Raw genomic sequence first — 21,746 nt, 5'->3', positions numbered from 1 at the left:
TCAAATTGACACAATGGAAAAATTGCAGAAAGCACTTTGAGCGAATGCCCTTGCAGCCACCTCTGTACCAGCAGTCCTCTCCTCTATCTTCAGACCAGAGATCAGCGGCCTGAAAGATGACACGCACACCTGGGAGAGATCTGTTGTCATTTCTGTACGTTCACGTTCAGCCTAAACAGTTGAGAATATGAACTGAGGTTTTGTAAAGGACATGTAGGCCTACAGTTCAAAACTACAATTTATAATTTTTTTAAAACACTTGTTTTATTGGCAATGCAGGCTTTCAATGGGAGTCACGGTTGTGAGAAGGATTCAAATCTACCATCTTGTGGGAAAACTGATTGTTAGCACTGGAAACATGAGTCTTTTGTTCGAAAACACAACAAATACGGGCATTGGATGATCAGCTAGGAGATTAGTTGTTTGAAAAAGAAAAACAGGATTTGAAAAACAAATAAAATAGTCAGTAAAACTAGGGTGGTTTATGACACAAAGACGGACTTTAATGCTTTATGTGTGGCCTCACCAGATTATGAACATGACGGATAGACACTTTTAGATATTGCAAGCAAACCGTCTTAAAAAAGGTTAAATTAACTGTACTGCAATCAGAATGTCAAGTGCAGAAAACAAAATCAACTTTTTCTTATCTAAATAACTCATTACAAGGTTGAATCAGGGCATTCCCGTTGATACTTCGCCGTACGATCCATTATGCTTCATCATTTGTCCGCATCCCTGTTTCTTCATTGCAACAGATGTATTCCCAACTAAAGGACACATGGGCATTTATTTTTTGCTACAACGGATACATTAATGTTTTTTCTTACTTGCCGTCAGGCACAAATTGATAAGCTGTTGTTACCTAAACATTCAAAGCAGTTACCAGTACACTCAGCTCTAAATGTGTTGCGGGTTGATAATAGATTGATTTACACGGTTAAAAACAGCAAGGAGATGCAAACAAAGTCAGGAGATTTAAAAAGTCCAGAAACATGTGAAACAAACATGTATGACAAGCAGCGTGATTTGTAAGCAATGTATTTCAGAATTATTTAAAATAGACCATTACAGCGCTCATTATTGCAGCTTGGATCAACTCCCAGTTACAGAATTAGGTTAAGTACATGTAAGGTTTGACTACAAATCAGTACATTTCCTTGTTTTAACACTTCTTTTATAGCCTACACACTTTGTTATGCACACGTCTGCAGTGACCATTGGGCTGCTGCGTTCGGAACAATGAGCCAACATGAAGGAGTCTGACGGTTCGCTTAATATCGCCAAGGAAGACAGAGTACAACATATTTAAGAACATATCAACATCAGCTTAGAAAATAGCTTCAAACTCTCTGTACAACCTGATAACCTGTTAATACATAAAAAAATCGGAACAACACGTAATATGTATTTTTTTTTTGTCTCTTCAAAAAAATATACCATCATTACCGTATATCCTGTACAATATTAGAAACATTTCCTGGAACGCGACAGCTGGGGTCGGCATGACTTCCACAAGGTTACCTCGCCGTGTGTACAGATGTTCGTGTGTCTACATGCGTGTGTGTGTGTGTGGGTTGGGTTGTTTCTATATCTCCCCCCCCCCCCCCTCCCCCACACCCGGATTAACGTCAGTAATGATCAATCAAGTGTGTTATATTTTGATAGTATTTGTTAATTTACAGTCCATTGCCTGTTCTATATACCCCCCCCCCCCCCCCCCCGCCATGCTGCTTATGAAACAGGAGAAGATACTGAGGTGTTTGTGTTCATCAGTAGACAGAAAGGTTTCGTTTGACCCCAGTGGCGCCCCCTAAAGGACGAGCAGGGTTACAGACGTGAAGCCAGAGGTATGGATCAGAGGGGAGGGCCGCTCTCACTGAGTTCAGTGGGCCGTCGTTGGGGTCAGCCGGGGCGAGCCGTCATGGTGTGCTCCCGTGTGTTTGTGGAACTCAGTTCAGAAAAAAAGTATCTCGTCCATCCAGCTGCATTGCAGCTCTTGCAAAGAAAATAGAATCGCTTTCATTATCAACACATCGATGCATTTCCATCTAGGATTCCATCTAGGTGACCAGAGAGTCTGGAGGTGAGGTGACCAGAGAGTCTGGAGGTGACCAGAGAGTCTGGAGGTGAGATGACCAGAGGGGTGGAGGTGACCAGAGGGGTGGAGGGGACCAGAAGGTCTGGATGTGGCCAGAGGGGTGGAGGTGACCAGAAGGTCTGGATGTGGCCAGAGGGGTGGAGGTGACCAGAGGGGTGGAGGTGACCAGAGGGATGGAGGTGACCAGAGGGGGAGGAGGTGACCAGAGGGGGAGGAGGTGACCAGAGGGGTGGAGGTGACCAGAGGGGTGGAGGTGACCAGAGGGATGGAGGTGACCAGAGGGGTGGAGGTGACCAGAGGGATGGAGGTGACCAGAGGGATGGAGGTGACCAGAGGGGTGGAGGTGACCAGAGGGGTGGAGGTGACCAGAGGGGTGGAGGTGACCAGAGGGGTGGAGGGGACCAGAGGGGTGGAGGTGACCAGAGGGGTGGAGGGGACTAGAGGGGGTGGAGGTGACCAGAGGGGTGGAGGTGACTAGAGGGGTTGGAGCTGGCCAGAGGGGGTGGAGGTGAGGTGACCAGAGTTCTGGAGGTAACCAGAGAGGTTGGAGATGACCAGAGGAGTCCGCAGTATAAAAGTAAGGCAGATGCTTGGCAGAGCACAGAAGGGAACCCTGGAATGTGCACGCTGTCCTCCATTTTCCCGGTTTTTAATCTCAGATTAAACACCAGGGATTAACTGGCTTTCAAGAGGACAGTCGGTGTGGACGGAGACAAATCAAAACGCTGCTAATAAAATGGGTATTGCCTCGTTAACCAACGGTGGTCCGTACAGAGCAAGAGCGCTAGTCTCACGAAAACACCTTCGCCATGCACCATGCAGTCGAAGCCACAAAACAGAAGTACGCAAACAAAGCTCCCTCACACACACACAACCATAATATACACACACACACACACACACACGCACACAGGACCAGTTGACCAGTAAGCCCCCAGTGGTCAGACCTGGGGAGGTCGCCATCAATCATTCAAACATTCCCCGGTATCGACAGATCACGGCCGCAGCCTGGGAGTGCGCGTTCCGACGTCCCACACGGCCGACTGTGAACTCAGTCTCGGTCGTAGCGTTCCCCCTCCCCGAGTCCCCCCCCGGGGGGGGGCTTCCGTCAGCACATGGAGATGGTGACGTTGATGCCCAGGTTGCCGTTGTCGGCGAAGAGGTGCGCGATGGACGTGTCGAAGACCAGGCAGTCGCTGTTGAGGATGGCGGCGGCCACGCCGTCGTGGATGGAGCGCGGCGTGGCCTCCCAGGTGAGCCGGCGCCGGTTGCCGTTGAGCTCCAGGCGGTAGGCGAAGTTCTCGGCCTGCTTGCGCGTGCCGATGAGCAGTACCACGGCGAAGAACTGCTGGTGGCCCTCGTACTTCTCCTGCTTCTCCAGCACCAGCATGAAGTGGTGGCTGAAGCACGACTGCATCATCACCCAGTCCACGGCGCCCGGCAGGTTGATGTCCGTGGCCAGGAACACGATGTCCTCGCCCTGGGGAGAGGCAGGGTGGCTTTGAGACTCGCTTTGGTATCACACGTCTGATGACCACCATATCGTCAGCCCAGAAGTCATGTTTTAAGGTTTATCTTGTATTTAGTGTCAAAAAGGCCCAAGTCAAATAGATGACTTGGGCAGATAGTGATTATGGAATGTAGAAAGCACTCTGATTGGCTTAGGATGAACCAATGAGGCACATTGAATCAGCAGCCTTAAAGGCCCCATGACGTGCCACCAGGTGTGAGTGTGATTAGCCGTTTTGAAAATCAGTCCCTTATGACATCACAAGTGGGCGTGTCCACCTAGATGTGTGACGGCTTGTGACGGCTAATCACACTCAGACCTGGTGGCATGTCATGGGATCTTTCAGAGAGTACAGTTAGGTTAGAGATCTCAATTTGGCCAAAATATAATTAAGGCAATTATGCTATGAGGCTAACGATATGTACAAAGAAGGCGTGGTCCACTTCACTGAACCATGACCAAGCAGCAAGGCTTCTTGTATTTGCTTTATTTATGAAATTTTTATAGACTGAGATCCAGCTACTGGAAATAATCGTCTGTAATGTTTGCTGAGGGGTGTCGTCAGCCAACCTTGCTTTGCAGCCGATTGGTTCAGCCTCAGCCAGTCAAATCCCAAGTGCTGAATTTAGGAAGTTAACCCCATTAGCGAATTAAAACTACTTCCAATGCAGCATGAATAATTTAATGTTGTAAAAATTTCAAACAGAGCCCTGCCTAGTTTAGTCACCACCTACAGCCCTCACTGGTGTTCTCTGATTGGCTGACTGAAAGTTGTTCGGAGCCAAGCTGCCGTGTTGGAATAATATCTCAACATGAAACCGGGAAGTGAGCTCGCAATATAAGGCAGGGCTTCAGGACAACGTTGAGACTGTCAAACATCTGTCTAAGGATACGGGCAACAGTGTGACAACATGGTAGCGTAACAACAGTAATGTATATATTTATATGTAGGTATACTTACTGTATTTACTTACTGAAAATATGTTTTGCGCTTCCAAGTGGGCAACTTTATATGATTATTAATTAATTAATTGTATAAATTGCAAGTTCAATTTAAGTAAAGGGAACAGGTAATAGTTTATAATTATTGTATGATTTAATGAAAGGGGATTGGATTAAACAAGTGTATACTTCTTCCCACTCTTTTTCAAATGTGTTCAGAAAAAAAGGAAAAATAGAGCCTTGATTTGAAACAACGTTTTCAAATGAAATGAAGCCAAATGACACAACGGTACGGTGCGCTGACCTGCAGGGTGGTGATGGACTTGTGTGTGTGCATCAGGTGGGGCATGACGGCCTCCAGGGAGCCGTGCCACTTGCAGGTGGCCCCCGGGCACGGGCAGGTGTAGGGCCGAAACTCACACACCTCCTCGTGCTCCGGCTTCTCGCTGTGGTGGAGGGACAGCCCACAGCCCGCCGACGAGTACTGCACAGAGAGACCGGTTGGGAGAGAGAGAGACAGAGAGTGAGACATTGAGACAGAGGGGGTAAGAGGGAGTGAAACACAGAGAGAGAGGCGTATGAGTGAGATGGAGAGAGACAGCCACAGAGAGAGTGAGACAGAGAGAGAAAGACGCAGAGTGAGACACAGAGCGTGAGACACAGAGACAGAGGGTAAGCGGGAGTGAGACAGAGACGTACAACGAGGGTGAGGCAGAGACACAGAGAGAGTGAGACAGAGCACGAGACACAGACAGAGGGTAAGAGGGAGTGAGACATAGAGAGAGACACAACAAGAGTGACACGTAAACACAGAGAGAGTGAGACAGGGAGTGAGACATATAAAGAGTGAGACACAGAGACAGTGAGTGAGACAGAGAGAGAGACAAAGATATTGAGACATGGAGACAGAGAGAGAGTGAGAGAGAGAAAGAGCTAGACAGAGAGAGAGAGGGAGAGTGAGACAGATACAGAGAGAGAGACAGACAAAGAAAGTGGGACGCAGAGAGAGAGAGAGAATGTCATGAACCTCGTGAGGCAAGTTTCAGTGCGACAGCTGGGATCTCATCCACCACATCTGATATGTGATGCTATTGTATATCGTGTTCAGGGGGGAGTAACGGACGTGAGTGGGTTAAAGTTAGTTTCGTATGCAACATATTCAAATGGTGGGGGGGGGGGAGGGAAGAAAGCAAGAGAATGTGAGTGTGAGAGTGTGACGGAGTGAAACCCCGGAACTGGGGCAATGTCTTGAAATGAATGCAGACTTAATATCTGTGTTGAGTGAGCAAACCTCCTGTCTGCACCCTCGGCTGCTGTACCTATCCTCATTAGTATCCTCATCACCATGAATGGCTCTGGGCCTTTGTTCCTTCCTCATCGCCTCATCAAACGAAGGAGATTGAAAAGGAAGAAAGACCTGTCCTGATATTGTCTGAGCCTTTCTAAATGGTGGGGCGGGCAGCGGGGACACTAGCCATGACGGCCAGAGTGCTGATAAAAGACAAACACATGCAAGATAAAGGATGCTACATGAAAGCTGTGTGAGGAAAGGAGAAGAGAAAGACAGCGGCTGAAATTCCCCACCATCCATCAAAGCCCGGAACACATCTGTCCTGTGTGTGTGTGGTGAGGCAGAATATGAGGAGAGAGCAGGAGAGGAAAGGAAAGAGTGTGTGTGTGTGTGTGTATGTATGTGTGTGTGTGTGTGTGTGTGTGTGTGTGTGTGTGTGTCTGTGTGTCTGTGTGTGCGTGTGTGTTAAAAAAATGATGAAATGTGAATATTAATTACGACCCCCTTCCCCCAGCGCTATGAAAGCTGAGCGCGCGGGGAAGTACGTCCTCTAAACCAATGTCAGTCATCATGTTGACAACAAACGCCCAGGTTACTATGTTCCCGTAAGCTGCACTCACCCATTACCCAGAAAAATGGCCACCCTCCACACCGATTGGCCGTCAATCCCTGATGGCTCAGCTAGTCTCTGGCCGGTACGGCGCAGTGTTTTCGTTGCACCTGCATATAATCTCAGACGGTGGTTGTGGGGGAGGGACCCCACTGTGAAGGTTAGAAGTGTCTGGGCATGCAGACCCCTCAGCCCTCCCCCCAACACACACACACACACACTCTTTGACTCTCTGCCCACATATTCATTTCTGGTTCACTCCGGCTAATGAAGTGCTGCAGGGGAGCCGCCAGAGGACCCAGGGGACGACCCGGCCAGCATCAGCCATTCTGTTTGAACATCCTCCCTCTACCATTCATCAGAGAGAGAGAGAAGGAGAGAGAGAACCGCCTCTCTCCAGCCTCCACCTCAGAGACCCACAGAGAGAGAGGCTGAAAGAGAAAGACTTATCTTTATCACAGCATTTGAAATGCTACGTTCATTGCCGAAAGCCATTTCCAATTTGTCGAGGATCAATTGTGACTTTCACACCGCCTCCGCACACACACGCACACACAATATTGTGGTTCCGTTTTCATAGGAAAATGATGCATGTTTCTGGTTAGATGAAGGCAGTGCCGCTCAGTTCCTCTCTTCTGTAGAGCACCCGCTTAAAGTGGAACCCGCCGTTCTGGGCTGCAGGCTCAATAGCAGGCTTACGGCCGGCTGGGGACGGTGGATTGGGGCGTTTGGAGACGGCTCTCCTAAAGCCCTTCCAGGCAGCGGGATGTCAAAGGCAGAGGGCTACGACCTGGGCTGAACACACAAAATGATGGATCAACCAAGCCCAGCTCGTATAGAACAAGAGCCCCTAAACCACCAGGGAGGAGACACACACACACACACACACACACACACACACACATGATTAAGCTGGATGAAGGGAACACAACCAGGCTAAATCATGGAGCTGCTGGCTGTAGGACAGGCAGGAGGATGAGCAGGATGCAGAAGCCATCAAAGCGTGGACATTTAAAAGGTGCCTTTGGGCAATATTTCGGTATAAAGAAGAACAAGGTATTGTCTGGAACGGTGTTCGACGCACACTTCAGTCTCTAACCGCTTCAATCAACTAGAATTGGAGGACAATTTCCAAGGTCTTGTTGGGAAAACTGAAAGGAAGGAATCTGAGAGGTAAAATAAAACCTGCCTTGCAGAACCAATCAATAGCCTTTAGGGCAGACCTTCATGTTGGGGAAGTCATGTGTTCCTTTAAACACCGCCATACCAACACACCTTTCTTGTCCTGGGTTCAACATATTTAAAAAACGTTGCCGGAAATCCTTAATTTCCCTAATTTTGTGGCCTGAGCAAACATTCGATGATGCAGAATCAAATTATGTCCAAGCTCTCTCTGTGTTACAAAGTCACTCACTATATCTCAAGATTGTGGAGGGGAATGGGGGGAGAGGAGAGCATAATGTCCAGTAAAATATACGAGGTGTAGGTCTGTTGGCGGCCGTTCAAACAACTGACTTGCATTTAGAAATCTCCAGACGTTTTGCAGGTGGCAAGATCTTCGATTGTCTGTTATCTCGAGACCGCAAATGGTGGAGCCGCTTCTCCAAATTAACTTTTCTAGCTTTTTTATAAAACATCTCTATGGAAACAGTCACCTTATCTAATACACACACACACACACACAATGTTTTGCATTTCGCATCATTCTTATTACCGTTAGGTTATTACTGAAAATATATCTTAATAGATTCTGTACATTATACATATCTAAAAAAATAAAGCACGCCACGACAGCATATATAATTGAACACTAGGGCTGCAACAACGAATCGATAAATATTGATTACTAAAAGCGTTTGGATTTGGTCATCGATTCGTTGAGTCGCGCGATTAATACGTCACTCGTAGGCGCGGCACTGTTTACAGCCAGCCGCCGACAGGTTGGTTCATGGTTCATGCACGCCCACAGCGAGCTTTGGTGTGAGCGCCCACAGCTTGTATTTTGGTCATATCGTAACACTGGACTGTAGGCCTATATAAAAGTGTTGTACCTTCACTGTCTTTGGGTTAAAAAAAACTCCTTCAACTCAATATAGTCCAACCGAAAACTGTCAGCTGCTGCTGCTGCAGACGGTGTGCAGACGGGCTTGGAGTCAGCAGCGCGTGCATCAACAGTCATTCAAAGCAGTGGTAGTAATCACGCAATCGGACGGTGTAGAAAGTCCCGTCAGTTAAAAATAGTAATCCAGTTTTTAAATCCATGTTAAAATCGACAGCATATAGAGCTAGTTAGCTTAAAAAAAAAGTAGCAAACCGTGTCAAATGTGATGTGTTTAGGTCGACTCAGAAATATGATTGATGTGTTCAAATGCAACACAAAAAAAAAAAATTGAGATTTTGACGAAAACTTGTTTACCCAGCAATATAAAATAGATAGTAAAGATGGAATTATGACCTGTTTAACATCCTATCTTGAGCTATGATCTTGAGCTTTATGACACGACTATTGTTGAGAACAGTATTACCAATGCAGTATTTATCTTTATAAGTTTTGTACTTTGTTAATGCATAATAATTAAAATATTTCTAAAAAAAAAATATATATATATAATTATTATTTTTTCTTTTTTCTTTTTATACATTGGTAGTCAAGGTGGGGCCCCATTGTTAAGGCCTTAACCATGCAGTGCTGGGGGAAACACCGATCATTATGTCCAAGCTAATCAGAAGGAACGCTCTGAAAGTAGAATACCACTGATTGCACCATCATTATCACACCACATCCTACCTCCACACCCACCCCCCCCACCCCATCACAGAGAGCCCAGGGTGCCGTATCCATGACAATGAGGACCCCCCAGGGAGCACTGTGGACAGCCGCCCATCTGAAAGACCCCACACGGCCTCCTAATGGTCGTCTGGTGACCGGCAGTATACAAGCGCCATTTACTTTATGGGAAGTTAATTATTGAGAGTTTCACCCCAGTGCATTCCTAATATACATAAATTGTTTAAGCACATTTAACATAGCATACATTTACACACACACACACACACACACGCACACACACACACACTTCAAACCACGTTTTAACCTAACCAAGTGTGAACCGTGTTAATAAGAAGGTACATAGCGAGTAATGAGAATATATACACCGTCATTTATAGACACATAATTGCTAATGTACTCCCATTAAGAGAACAGCTTGCTCAAGCGTTGAATTTCCCAATTGTATCTTAATGGTTTTATATTTCGAGAGAATTTGGACATAGACCCTTAAACAAAAAGCCACCAGGAGCATCTCATCTAGTGTCATACAGCCGAAAGCAAAGCATGAACGCATGATAGGCTGCACTTCACGGTAGGCTACACTCAATTCCGACACATATTTCCCGTTGCTGCCTGTTCATTAAAGTCATCATTTCTATGTCTTAACACAAATAATACTTTGTCTCAAAAATGCAGCCACGCGTAAAGGACTGAATAATGGCTTGGTTTCCCATTTCGGCACATTTTATGCACTACTGGAAGTTAATATTATTATGTGTGCATTCCATCTCCCTGCGCTCCGCGGTAATGACATTTAAACGCGGCGCGGGCGGCTCTCGGGTTTCTCCCTGGGTAGAAACTATTCATGAGCATCAATTCTGAAATATTCAACCGTTACGGGAACACAGATGTCACAGCGTTGCCATCCTGTCAGTGGGTAAAGAGTGAGATCATGATCAAACGGTGAGGTGCTGACTGGCACACGATGGCACCCTGAGGGGCGGAGAGCAATGAGGTAATCCCCAGGGGTTCCGAGGAGGGCTGGCTGCCCCCGGGGGTGGTCAATTCGACCCGTTTAACATCATCTCAACTTCACCCAGCTGCGGACCACTATGAATAAGGGCTGTGCAGTTAATCGAATTTTGATCGTTATTTCGATTTTTGGGTCAAATGATCTCCAAACTAAAAACTGACATTGAGTAGAAACTATAAATATATAAAAAAAGAATAATTATAATATTGGGATGTTTTACAGAAGCCGCAGAACAACTGGATACATAGTACATACATAGTGAATTTTTTTAAGGGGAAATTTCAAAGTTCTCAGTAACAAATTGTTTTTCTTTGGAGAGAGAAATGCTGAATAAATGCATCATGTTTTCGAACTCAAAAATAATAATTTGAATAGTAATGATGTCAATATTGACCAAAATAATCGTGACTAGGATTTTTTCCATGATCGAGCAGCCCTCCTACTATGAAGGAAAGCGGCCTCATGGCGGCCACGACACGGGTTGTTTTGCCGCGTCAGGGACCGCCTCGTGGTGCCAGCGCTGCGGAGAGCTCCAGTAACAGGGCGCCACCTCAGGTTACCCGTATGCATTTTTAATGACTGGCATTGACGTGAGCCGTCCGAGCGAGCAAGTGTAGGGGGATGCGTTCAGAAGCAAGAACAAATTGCTGTGGAGGAGATCGATCAACGCACAGTGTTTCAGCCGCCACTCGCAGAAAGACAACGCAGACAGACGGCAGGAATCCACAGACTCAGCGTTCATAAATCATCAAAACACGTGCATTAACCCCCACCTCCCGGCCCAAGTCCGGGGACGGGGGAGGGCTTGGATCAATACCAATCTGTCTAAGAGCTCGTGTGCGTGTTAAAGGTTTAAACGAAGGAACGGCTCAGTGAAATGTGTTTACTTGAGAGACCGGCGACAGAAATCACCCACATCCCTCAACTGGTGGATCTCGCGTTTGACATGTACACATAATGGGAGGAGTGGGATCAATTAGCACCGTTTATGCCTCTCCGTCTTATTTTGCACACAGCGGATGACTCGTGAAGGACTCGCCTCTTCTAGAGATTCAGGAATTATCACAGAGCTTTCAGGGGAAGGTCCCAGTCGTTGTTTAAATACATCAGTGAATTCTATCGGACTGTACTGCACTGCATCTTCCAGATCGTAGAACAAACGACTGCTGTGTTACACGGGGTTCGATTGTATGCAAATGAATTGCGGGGAAACGGCAGAAGAGGACCGGGCGAGGGAAACAGAAGCACAGCTCTTCTGCTGTACAAGAGGCTATTCTTAGCACTAAGCAAGCAACCCAGGGTGCAACAATAAATATTAATTCTGCTGGTGGTGAATAGAGCCTTGGCATGTTAAAACCATTCCACCAGCAGAAGTAGAACGCTATGTTTGAGTGGGAATGGCATGTATGGCCACCTTGAACTGTTCACAATCGGAATGCCATTGGGGAAATCATTTGTATTGAAAAACGAAAGAACAGCAAATCCAAATCTATAATACTGTTTAGATGCCTTTCATCTAGGGCTGCTCGATTATGGAAAAAGTCATAATCACGATTATGAGTTTGAAAACATGATGTATTTATTCAGCACGTCTCTCTCAAAAACACTTTGTAACTGAGAACTTTGAAACTTCGCACACAAAAAGGTCCAAAAGAAAATGTTCAAATCTAAAATAATGTACAGATATGTATCCAGCAAAATATATATAAATATATAAAAAAAACGAAAACTCGATTATGTTAATTTTGTGATTGTTTGACGCTAAAATCGAAATCGAGAACGAAATTCGATTAATGGCCCAGCCCTACTTCCATCATCAAAATGTAAGATGCAACAAAAGGTTACTGGAAGCCACCAGTCTGAGATCTCCAGTTCCATATGATTCTGACTCCAGTATCATCTGATATTTTCAGACTGTAGTGATTTCCATTTGCCTCCCTCTGTACTGGGAGAGCAATATTTGATACAGCACAGGCCACTGAGCCCCGAGGAGAATGCATGGTGTATTTTAAACCTGAAGGACATGTGAAGCAGGCAAGGGGAATACCACAAGCGCCCCCAACGTGTTGGGGGTTAAAACAACCGCCGGCCCCCAAGGAACGCGGTTCGATCCCCGCAGGCCAGTGACGGAATCGTAAAGGACAAAACAAACCACAAAAAAAAATAATCCTAAAGCAACCATTTCCGGGTAACCACGGCAACGTCCCTGACAGTCCTTACCTGGTTGCCAGGCTGGGGTTTGGTGTGGCAGATCGGCCGAGAGGCTCCGCCCCCAAGCCCGCCCTCTGACCCCTGCTGCTGTGGTCCTGCACTAGCGGCGCCCACTGCGGTGGTGGGGGAGCCCACCCCTCTGTGGCGGTGCCAGCCCAGCAGGCAGCGCCACTGAGCCAGCTCCCTCAGGAGGGGCAGGCAAGACGCCGGACACAGCATGGGGGAGTGCTTCTCAAAGCTGTCACACACACACACACACACACACCGTGTTAAACACATGTTCCTACACAAAATAGCTTGTCACACACACGTCCGCTCACATACACACACACACACACACACACACACACACACCATGTTAAACGCATGCCTCTACACAAAATAGCTTGTCACACACAGCCACACACCATGTTAAGTGCATGCACCTACACAAAATAACTTGACACACACCATGTTAAAAGTGTGCCCCTACACAAAATAACTGGACACACAGACACACACACACGGCCTCGCATACACACACCATGTCAAAAGCATGCACCTACAGAAGATAGCTTGACACAAACACACACACACACACACACACACACACCATGTCAAACACATGCCCCACACAAAATGACCTGAAAAACGCTCACTCACGCACACGATCACACAATTACTTGACACACACACCACCTTCCCCTATTACTTTCACGGACCAATAAGCCCATCCAACTCAACAACTGTTAGAGCTGACAGTCTTCCACATTCCTTAGCCCCACACACACACACACACACACACACACACACACACACACACACACACACACACACACACACACACACACACACACACACACACACACACACACACACACTAAAGGCCTTCCTTCATGTGGTCAGTCCACCCTGCCAGAGTCCCAAGCATGCTGACAATGGTCCAGGTATAAGAGTCTGGTCCGCAGCTGCTCCAACACTGGAGGCTATTCATACAGCACACTCTTATGGCTGTGGCGGGACCAGATCACACGGCATGGAGACAGACAGGGAGAGACCGGCCGTGAGAGAGAGAGACTAGATGCAAAGCTCAACAGATGGTAAGGAGGATGAACACGTCAAAGAGACAAAGGGACGGACAGAAGGCTGAAAGGCCAAAAAAGAGATTTACGACTAATTAATAAAAAACAAATAAATACCAGGAAATGCTTCCACATCCACATGAAAACAACGTGTTCACTATAAGAACTCGAGACTTTTGTGTGAAGAGTTTTTTTTCCGCCAGTAGTACAGTAGAGAAAGAACGTCAACACCACCACATGTACCAAACAGGAGAAAGACAGAGACAGCTGTCAGCGTGCTGCTAACTATAACAAATCTGGAGCGCGCGTGTGCACGCGTGCATGCTCGCTCAGTCTATAGTAACCTGTAAGCATTCCCCATGCTTTTAAAACGAGTGGAATGAATGACACATTTGGGTTTTTGTCTATAAAATATGAATGAACAAAAAATTATTTCCACGGTCTACCCTTTTCTACACAGCAATCCTGCCAGCAATATCATGGATACATGCGAACAAAAACACTCGCAGAGCCCCTTCCTTTGGTATGCCTCATTTACATTAACATGTAAATCTGTCAGATGACTGCTATAAATAAACAATCACATACCCGACAAGAAAACAAAAACAAAGAAGAGCTGTCCCTAGTGAGGACAAGAGCTAAAACCGGTAAAACGTCTCTCTCTTTTAGTCTTTTGCCATCATTAAATCCCTTGTCTCCCTTTCATCACTTCTCCCTCTCGGTCACAGTCTCTCCTGCTCCCTCTCCCCTGAAGAGCAAAAAAATCATAACACTCGCTGCAACCAACCAGCCAACTGCTCAACGCTTTGAAAAATGCAGTGAAAAACACACCAAATTGCAGATCTGATATGCAGCCAGGAAAGCCTTGAGAAACACAAACACACACACACACACACACACACACACACAGACTTTAATTGACATGTCTTAGTTGAAAAACACAACATGTTGGGGTTACACAAACACAACATCAGGAAAAATCGCAACACAAACACACAGCCACAAGAAAACATGCATACAGAAGACATGCCAAACCAAAGCCACATCTTTGTTTGCTACACAAGGAAGGAAAATACACACATACACACTCATACTCACACACACTGGCACGCATAAATACATAGATACACACTGTCTCTTGGCGCTGTGCTGTTCTCCTCGTCTGTCTGCCGTTCTGTCGCTCTGAGCAGTGAATCCCTGCATTCACACCCCTCCCTCTCTATGCCTCCTTCTCTCTCTCTCTCTCTGCCTCCCGCTCTCTCACCTCCCCCCCCCCTCCCTGAGCTCTGACAGAGCGAGCATCAGGCGGTCCAGGCAGAAAAACATTCCCTCTCCGAGCAGCCAACCACCACGCACACACACACTGCTGCAACACTGTGTGTGCACACACACCACAACAATGTGATGCCGCGTACGCCTAACAAGGATAAGACAATGAGAGAGTGTGTGTGTGTTCATGTGTGTGCGTTTATGTGTGTGACAGATGGATCATACAGTAGCTGCAAGGTAACCCCCCTCAAACATCTGCTGACGGTCCGTTCTTACCTATTTGAAAACACATGCAGAAACACTGCACACACACCCTCTCGCTCGCTGCTGTTATTGTGGACTTTAACATCATGCTTCCAGCATAGATTCCTCTCTGCAGAGGTTGAAAGGTCCATACGGTGTCTTATGATAAATACATTTGCTTATAAGTTGCTAGTAGAGGATAAACTGCCTTTAAGGGGACACTGTATGCGATTAAAAAAGGGCTGAACCAAATACAATTTCATTCATTTTATAATAATTCATTGCATTTATATATAGTGCTTATAGAAGACGTGCAAATGGCTTTACAGAGTGAGTGAGTGAGGGAGAGTCACGTCATACTCCACCATGCTAAAATCGATATGGCAAAACACCAAAAATGCCAGAGGGAGGATTGTAATCCGACACCAGTACTGCACATCCCTCGCTTGAGTCCCAGTCCACAAGAAAGGCCTGGTTAATTGAGAATATACAATAAATATTGTAATGTCTCTTACAATCCACAAGAGTAACAACAAGACTGAGGCCTGAACTAAGACCAATTTTGCTTGCATATTTTTCTGAATAAAGCTTATAACTTGCACAAATGTAAATTATTTGAGAGCACGTTGAGTTAAAATGTCGTTATTTGTATCCTTTCATCATTATTTAGGGATGGACCGATCATGTTTTTCATGTCAAAATTTTGATTTACGTTTTTTTTTTTTTACATGCAAGTCTTAAATAGAACATTTAGAGGTGTAATAACTGTTTAATTAAAAAAACTTGCTGTGGCAATGAACATGGGTAATGGCAACCATTAGTCCTCTTTGCCTCCTGGGACGTGGCATAGACCAATTATCGCTTTGCGGATGGGCCCTCACTTTAAAGACCACAGGTCTCGTGTGGAATGATTTGATGTGACAATCAAGTTGTTCATAGCCAGTCACATCTTTATGGAAATCTAATTATTTCAAATGATGATTAGAAAGATAAGCTGCTGCGACAGATTATTTAAAGGGAACATATTATGAAAACAACACTTTTCCTGGGATATAGGGTGTTGTTTTGGGTCTCTGGTGCTCCCACACGCATTCAAACTTTGAAAAAAGTCTATACATGATTTTCTGAGTGAGATATGGATTTGTGAAAGCACCCCGCTTATAGTTACCAAATGAGCGAGTTTCGGCGCCCCCTTCTACGTAGGAAGTAGGGATGTGAATAACTCAAAATTTCATGGTTGAATAATCAGTGATTGTGGTATGAACGAATAATCGATTATTCGATGTGTGCCGACAAACACAAAGGCAGCAATTGATCATCGGCAAGAAATCACTTAATATCTTAAACGCAAAAAAACAACTACCTGCTAAGTAGTTCCAGTCAAATTGTCTGTTGTAAAAAATGCATTAAACTGTAATCAGAAAACTCGGTTATATGCTATAGACCCTATAGTATCTGTGGTATACGAATTTCAAATTATAAATATGTACACTTTATGTTGAAAGTATAGACCGTCGTGAATCCCATTGAAACGAATGGCGCGGTGAATCGGTCTTCAAAACGAGAGCTGGTCAATTCTGAAAAAATTAAACTGCAATCAGACAACGCGGTTATATGCTATAGACCCTAGAGTATCTGTTGTATGAAGGCTGGGACGAATTTCGAATTATAAATATGTACAATGCATAACGTTAGCTCTCTGGCTCATAGCTGAGCGGACTAGAATACCTCCCGTTGCCAAGTCGTAGCTAAGGTCCCTCCTATTTACTGGAGGAGTGAACAACGTTTCCGTTGCATAAGTACCTTACGGGAAGGTAATGTTAGAGTACTTAAGTGTGACGTCACATTTCCATAGCAACCGGTTCTACACAAACCAAATTAACGAGGGGAAATCCTATGCCACACAAATGTTTTATAGAAAATGAAAGAATTTTTTTTTCTTTATGATTCATAATATCATCGGAGGCGCACATAGCTATTGGCCGTGATATTAGATATATTATATAAATACCCATATACAATATTATTATATTATATGATATAGAGCTCCAGGAAACTCCGTCTGCAAACGGCCACAATCCCTTCTCCTCCATGCTGTGGTTAAGTCTGACAGCTGATTGGTCAATGGGCAGCAGCTCATTTGCATTAAAGCTGGACACCAGAAACAGCGCATTCTGAAGGGACTGAAAGAGGGGAATAGCGGTAGGTACGATTATTTTTCCTAAAACCTATTTCCAGCAAACAGCTTCAAAAACATGTTTTCTGGAACTCAAATGTTGTTTGTTCCCAACAACTATGTTTAGTTGTTGGGAAAACACCATAATAGGTCTCCTTTAAATCACATTTTGTACATACATGCACATATAAGTAAATATGTATTACTACTTAGTACCTGCACTGTCAAGGAGAGCTTGAAACACTTGAATTTCATTGCCAGCAATGACTGCTACTGCATGTTTGTTGTGGATTTTAATGAGTCATTATACATCATTATTTTATTTCCAAAAAAGCTCATATTTCCTTCAGTTTGACCAACCCAGCCTATGAAACTGTTAATCAATGGTAACATATACTTTTCCGTTATTATTGATTGGGTTTTATTTAAGGATTTTTGCACATACGGAAACAACTGGATGAATGCATCATTGGGACAAACACTATTGTCCAATCCCAATGTCCGGACTCACGGACTCACAGACTTTATTGCGCGTTCTCGCAAAATTATTAAGGCTTTAGGGCCTTAAATTTCCCATTGTCGAATTTCAAAGGATGTGAGGGTTTGAGTCCACACTTACCGAGCCCTTTCTGTGAGTCTGCATCAGTGCAGACTTCACCTAAGGGAATTACCCACAGTTCAAAGCGTTGTGACATTTAACACAAAGACCATAGGGAAATCCGGAAATTAGGAAGGTAAACAATAAGACGACGCTACTGTCAATGCGCGACCCGATGGGAATTTCGGCCTTTTTTCAGTGAGTTGGATCATTTGGATCAGCTCACCAACAAGAGCTGGCTCTTTTGGCTGCCAAACGGCTCTTCATATGACTAATTATACCTTTCATAATTCAGCCAAATGCAGCCCGTTCTTATGATTATTATGACTTATGATTAGTATGTGTAGGCCAATAATCACCTAAATTATTCAATACATCCTTTATACTGAAGTATTCAAAAGTAAAAATTATATTTCCCAATATCAATAAATTGCTGTAGCCGATTGTTTTCATTGCATTTACAAAAAAAAAAAAAAAAAAAATTCCCAAACCGTAAAGTGTCAGCAACATATTCGTCATTAAACGTCGCCAAGGTAACGTGCTCTCGTGAAGTGCTGTCCCAATCCCATATTACCTATCTGAGCCCATGTGGCCTCACACACTCACTCAATTAAGTCTGTGAGTCCTTGGTCCTCAGGGCTCACTTTGGGATTGGGCCATTGAGCCAAACCATGCACACATGACTTTGTGTGCCCCTAACTTGGTTAGGGGGTACTATGTGTACAGAGTTATAGAGACATGATCTTTTCATCTACATCCCCCAAAAGATTTTCATCTGCATCCCCCAACACACACACACACACACACACACACACACACACACACACAATGTGCGGATGAATAAAGATGAGTGTATTCAGTTTCAAGTGAACATGAGAAGTAGCTGAGACAGGAGAGGCAGCGAGTGAACAGAAGAACAATATGACGGAGACGTAGCTGAGACAGCTAGTGAACGTGATGGAGGTGACAAGGAACGTGATGGGGTGACAATAACCTGAACATACCACATATAATAATCACCTTAATTGCTTAATCATTATAACTTCCAAGGGAAAGATATAGGTTTATTGACATTAGATAAACACAGTATACTATAACCACACACACAGACAGACACACATACATTTATTATAGGCCAGTATTACACATGACAACAGACTTTGGAATGAACGTTGATGGCTTTCAATAAATGGCTTGACAGCCTTGGCAAATTCAAGCAATGGAACCAACCAAGCGTTTGTTTGATAAAGCAAATGGGCCATCAATTTGTAACATCCAACTACCTATAATCCCCTCAGGACACATGGCTGTTTGTACACATCATCAATACCCTCCACCTTATAACGTCAGGTTCTATTAACTGCCAATTCAGTACGATTTCCCACAGCGTCTTCCCCCACTCAATCTAGATACTATAGGAACCCAACATAGGGATCATTTGGATTATACAGTTGTGCATACTAGTTCTTTCATAAATTTGTACGAAGTTTGGTGTTTACACAATGGCATGAAACATACTAGTTTCATAGTACAAATTAAAACGTTATCTGCTTCGCCACATCTTTTGCGACTTGCAGGATAGAGGAAAACCGGACACTTGCGCTGTGTGTGTGTGTGTGTGTGTGTGTGTGTGTGTGTGTGTGTGTGTGTGTGTGTGTGTGTGTGTGTGTGTGTAATTTCTGCTGTGTCTCAAACCAAACACACTAAAAAATATGTTTCAGATCATCTGCTGCCAGTCTCCTGCTCGTCATATTCGTTGCGTTCTCGACATTCTGCAAGTCACCTAACTGAGTAGATAACAGCCTGTCACCAGTCTGATTAATCAATGGTTTAAAGGCTCTTGTTCTACTATTCAATCAGACATCTTCCAGAAATAAATAGGGCTGGAAAAGCATGAAACGTCCTCGCGTGTTTATGTTTGTGATGTGGATCCTAGTGCAGGGCTGGAAAACACACCCACCTGTCAGCGCCTGCTAGCTCATTAGCATTAGCCTTATTTCAAGCTAGTTAGCCAAAAGTTTACTTGGGTAGGCACTCAGCCTGTTTTCTGTACCGTTCCTCGCCCCGCTGGGTGACGGATGAAGCCAGCTGGCTGCATGTTCGACTGCTAGACCCTTACCTTGCAAGGAAATGGCAGATTCGAGGCAACTTTCTCCATGGCCAGGTTCCTGATGCTCGGGGTGAGAGGCCCTCGGCACGTCGGGCAGCAACTGAGCTTTTGGCGACACTGGTTGCAAACTAGATGTCCGGCCTGACATTGTAGAATGGGTGGCAAAACGTAGTCGAAGCATACGGGGCACTCGAACAACGCAGTAAGTTCCGACGCCTGTCCGGGTAGGTTCGCCGGGGTTAAGGATGCTACGGAGCAAGGGGCACCAGACCCCGACCCGGGCACGGAACCCACCCCCGCCGCAGCTGCAGCTGCAACTGCTGCGGCGGCCGCCCCAGATCCTCCGTGCTTTCCTCCGCCCGCCTTTCCGGCCCCTAGTCCTCCGCTTCCACCTCCCGCCGAGGATGGACGGCTCATCGCAAACAACTCAACTCCCTTGCTTATACCTTGGAACTGCCAAGCGTACTCTGAGCGCTCTACTATCGCTCCGAGTAGCATCCCCAAGTCCCCGAGAAACACAACATGGCGTCTGAGTGTTTGTATTCTTCCGTGATGTGCTCATTGGTGCGGGCGGGTGGGGTACGTTCCGGATTGACAGGTTGACATCCAATCAGACAACAGACAAAAAATCGCATTGCAATGTACATTCAGATGTACGATTTAATTATAATTTAGAATGGTTCGTTTTTCAATGCCATTTAGCTTTGTGTTATACTATTTTAAAATGTATGTAATTTAGTAATAAATATATTGTTTTAGACATTGAAATGTGTGCTTTAGTTTATTGGCAACATTTATTATGCTGTAGGCTCTATGTTTTATTGATCATTTTTTATATAGTTTCTGCTATAGTGGAGTTCCTCTTGTTGTTTGTTACCGAGCACCGGAAATACAAAAACACGTTTTGTTGTATTTCCTCATTTGGACTGTTAAATATGTTGAAGCAGCAGGGCTACTCTGTTTCAGTGAACCCTCTCACAGACCGACGGGCTTCAATCCGGGTAAACGAGACGTTTCACTTTCTTTCACTTCAAATTTGTTTCGACCAATCATGTTTCTGGAGACAAATATTGCTAAACTTTTGCTGCATTTCTGTCTGTCAATTTTTCCAATCAACACCGTGTAGATTGTCCATTGTAGAAATGCACATAAATGTGAAAAGTTATCTTCAGTAGTATTCTCCGTGACGAAACAGGAAACCAGGGTCGTAACCCCGCCCCCTGCATTTTCTGGTATCCGGCCCAGGCGCTTTGTCGGCTCGCCCCAGTAGTGCTGCTGTAATAGTACGACTGCAGGATCTCATTATTATGGATTTATTATTATTATGAGATCCCTGACATGATCAAAATTGTGATCTACCATGTTTTCAACAGATTCCGAACAGCCACTATGCTGTCAAGTTTAAATTCCTTTACTGTCAGGTACATTCTGTGGTGCAAGTACGATAGTCAACGGTGCGAAACCAGTAATTTTTACATTCAGTTTGAATTGTTCCATGAAGTACAGATACAGTGGGACACCAAATCCCAAAGACGTGTAAGTGTCGTCATAAAGTGTTCCCTCCACAAGCTACCCAGATATCTATGAATGCCTGTGTGTTTCATAGGCCTACCGGGATGTCATCACATGAGCAACGGCTCTTGTTGTTCTTTCACTTCCTGGCTTATAAAAGGACCAGGAGTTGCTTGATAAAACACATCAAACATCTTGTTGTTGGTGAAGTACATTGGGCAAGACGAAATAAAGAGATGAGTGGTTTCATACAAAGCAAAATGTCACTTAAATGTTTTACGATTAACTGCCACTTTCTGGAATACACAA

General features: G+C 45.0%; 1 protein-coding gene across 1 annotated transcript; it reads right to left on the bottom strand.

Annotated features, from left to right (window-relative positions):
• Window positions 1-1,734: 1,734 nt before the first annotated feature.
• siah2l (seven in absentia homolog 2-like) lies at window positions 1,735-20,441 on the bottom strand. The gene is made up of 3 exons (XM_079737476.1): window positions 19,935-20,441; window positions 4,858-5,037; window positions 1,735-3,581 (listed from the first exon to the last, which is right to left on the bottom strand). The coding sequence occupies exons 1-3, from the start codon at window positions 20,421-20,423 to the stop codon at window positions 3,210-3,212; spliced, it is 1,041 nt and encodes a 346-aa protein (XP_079593602.1). The 5' UTR covers window positions 20,424-20,441; the 3' UTR covers window positions 1,735-3,209.
• Window positions 20,442-21,746: the final 1,305 nt, after the last annotated feature.

This window comes from Pollachius pollachius (genome assembly GCF_949987615.1).
Source record: "Pollachius pollachius genome assembly, chromosome: 6".
NCBI lineage: Eukaryota > Metazoa > Chordata > Actinopteri > Gadiformes > Gadidae > Pollachius > Pollachius pollachius.
Note: the sequence above shows the minus strand (reverse complement) of the source record. Positions and strands in the feature narration are given on the sequence as shown.